Genomic DNA, 3,104 nt, shown 5'->3' on the forward strand with positions numbered 1-3,104 from the left:
TAATACGGTCTTGGCTCACAACGGTTCCTCAATAACATCTAATAATTTAGTCTGGTAGTACACACCTGCAATCCCAGAACTCAAGAGGCAAAGTGAGAGGCAGGAAGATCTTGAGTACAAGGACAGCCTAGATACAGAGTAGATCCTGCCTGGGAAAAAAAGATAGCATAGGTATAACCTATGTTTCTCCAGTGTACCACCATCAAGAGCTTAGAAATAGGATTTCGGCTCTGAAGGTCACGGCAACCTGAAGTCATTTCACCTGCTGTCCTCATTTTACTCCTCCCCGATAATTCTTTTTCCTTTTCTTTACCTTTCCAGATATTGTCACAGAGGGCAGTCATTTCACACACAAAAAGGGTGTTCATTAGTAATCAAAAAGCAAAAGGATAATGTCATATCAAAATGTTACCAAAAGTAGATCTTTGGCACCTTGCTCTGAATATGTATGACCACATTTAAGTCTGTTAGAAACAATTAACAATGATGGAAAAGAAAATCATGCTGTTGGTTGAGCTACTATGTTTCCTTTTCTTCCAGATATGTGCAAAGAATAGACAACTGTCTAGAACCACAGACTCAATCCTAATTAAATTCTCACCCCAGGATGGAAGGAGAATCTTACCACAATGCAACGATGGTCAACGGCACCCCAGTAGTTGGCCAGCCTTCAGAACACCGTGGGCTGTGGGAAGTCCTCACCATCGCTGCTGTGACAGCTGTGGTCAGCCTGATCACTATCGTGGGCAACATCTTGGTCATGCTCTCCTTCAAAGTCAACAGTCAGCTGAAGACAGTTAACAACTATTACCTGCTCAGTTTAGCCTGTGCAGACCTCATCATTGGGATCTTCTCCATGAACCTCTATACCACCTATATCCTCATGGGACGCTGGGTTCTCGGAAGCCTGGCCTGCGACCTTTGGCTTGCCCTGGACTATGTGGCCAGCAATGCTTCTGTCATGAACCTGCTTGTAATCAGTTTTGACCGATACTTTTCTATCACGAGACCCCTGACCTACAGGGCCAAGCGTACCCCGAAGAGGGCTGGCATCATGATTGGCTTGGCCTGGTTCATCTCCTTCATCCTCTGGGCCCCAGCAATTCTCTGCTGGCAGTACTTGGTTGGGAAGCGGACGGTGCCACCAGATGAATGCCAGATCCAGTTCCTCTCTGAGCCCACCATCACATTTGGCACTGCCATCGCTGCTTTCTACATCCCAGTTTCTGTCATGACTATCCTCTACTGCCGGATCTACCGGGAGACAGAGAAGCGAACCAAGGACCTGGCCGACCTCCAGGGCTCAGATTCTGTGGGCAAATCTGAGGAGAGGAAGCCGGCCCACAGGGCTCTGTTCACATCCTGCTGTAGCTGCCCTGGGCCCACCCTGGCCCTGAGGGAGAGGAACCAGGCCTCTTGGTCATCCTCCCACAGGAGCACCTCCACCAGAGCAAAGCCACCCCCAGCCCCTGGCCCAGGCATGGACTGGGCCAAAACTGAGCAGCTCATGACCTACAGTAGCTACGCCTCCTCAGAGGAGGAGGACAAGCCTGCTGCTCACCCTGTCTTCCAAGTGGTCTACAAGAATCAGGCCAAGGAAAGCCCAAGGCAAGAATTTGGTGCTGAAGAGACCAAAGAAATGAAAGCTCAGCCTGAAAAGAATGACTGTGACACCCCAAAATATTTCCTGTCTAGAGCAGCAGCTCACAGACTCAAGAGTCAGAAATGCATCACTTATAAATTCCGGTTGGTGGTGAAGGCTGATGGGACCCAAGAGACCAACAATGGCTGTCGCAAGGTGAAAATCATGCCTTGTTCCTTGCCAAGGCCCAAGGACACTTCATCAAAAGGCCTGGACCCCAACCTCAGCCATCAAATGACCAAACGGAAGAGAATGGTCCTTATCAAAGAGAGGAAGGCAGCCCAGACCTTGAGTGCCATTCTCCTGGCCTTCATCATTACATGGACCCCATACAACATCATGGTCCTGGTCTCTACCTTCTGTGACAAATGCATCCCCATCACCCTGTGGCACCTGGGCTACTGGCTGTGCTATGTGAATAGCACAGTCAACCCCATCTGCTATGCACTCTGCAACAGAACCTTCAGGAAGACCTTCAAGATGCTGCTTCTCTGCCGCTGGAAACAGAAGAAAGGAGAAGAAAAGCTGTACTGGCAAGGGAACAGTAAGCTACCCTGATGAGCGAACAACTTTCTCAAAGGCAGGACCAATAATCTGGCTTGCTATTATTAAAAATGTCTCCTCTCATTTGAAGTCCCTGAAACATTTAAAGGCACAAGGTCTGTTGGTTGCCAAAAGAAAGGTGTCACAGCTATAGCCACTGCTGCCTGACACAACTAACATCTGCCAGTGAAGCAGAGGCAAGCCCAAGGCCCTTTCTTTGCACTTGGGTCACAATGAATAATGACCCAGGGACCAGACGGAAACTATCCTAAGAGTTTTGTACAATATGTTTACATCCACGCAGTTGTCTTCTACCAGTGAAAACCAGAATGTAAGTCAGTGCCACCTATAAGAAGAGTGCTATAGTCGATTGGCTTCTAAGGGTATATTTTTTCATAAGTAATGAGTATTCATGATGCTGCTCTGGTGTGACCTGTACCGTGGTGTGTTCTCTTGTTCCTTCATTGAGTGAAGCTCTCACTTTCCCCTCTTGTGACTGTACCAATTCCTGAACCCTCTGAAACCATGAGTCTCCCCAGAACCACCCTTCCTCTCAGAAGCTTGGGTCCAGAGGACACTGCCCCTGGTCAGCCCTGGTCCTTCACAGGGACCTGCATTCTGCTAGTAATGATGGGACCTTGGGGAGGGATCCACAGTCCAGTTGTTTGAGGGTTTAGCCAGTGGGGATTTTTCCATTTCATCTATAATATTGTGTGGACTACTTAGTGCCCTTTTGAAGTCTTAGGAGGATGAATTGTGCAAGAGCCCTGCACTGGTTCCATCTTCTCCAGGTTACATAATCATGGTTCTCTGGCTTCATTTTCAGAGGACTAGCTCTCTAATCTTTTCACAAGGCAAACTACAGGTAAAGTGTAGGAAACAAATTGGATCTCATTCCATGCTTTTGAAAGCCCCTAAC

At 48.0% G+C, this 3,104-nt stretch overlaps 1 protein-coding gene across 1 annotated transcript; it reads left to right on the forward strand.

The window, feature by feature from the left end:
• On the forward strand, nt 1–3,104 carry Chrm5 (cholinergic receptor muscarinic 5). Its single transcript, XM_048332564.1, has one exon. The coding sequence runs from the start codon at nt 608–610 to the stop codon at nt 2,198–2,200; it is 1,593 nt and encodes a 530-aa protein (XP_048188521.1). The 5' UTR covers nt 1–607; the 3' UTR covers nt 2,201–3,104.

This window comes from Perognathus longimembris, chromosome 23, assembly GCF_023159225.1.
Source record: "Perognathus longimembris pacificus isolate PPM17 chromosome 23, ASM2315922v1, whole genome shotgun sequence".
Taxonomy (NCBI): Eukaryota; Metazoa; Chordata; class Mammalia; order Rodentia; family Heteromyidae; genus Perognathus; species Perognathus longimembris.

What these genes read in the sequence shown, in the direction of transcription:
- Chrm5 (XM_048332564.1), top strand. Translation starts at nt 608, where the DNA reads ATGGAAGGAGAATCTTACCACAATGCAACGATGGTCAACGGCACCCCA.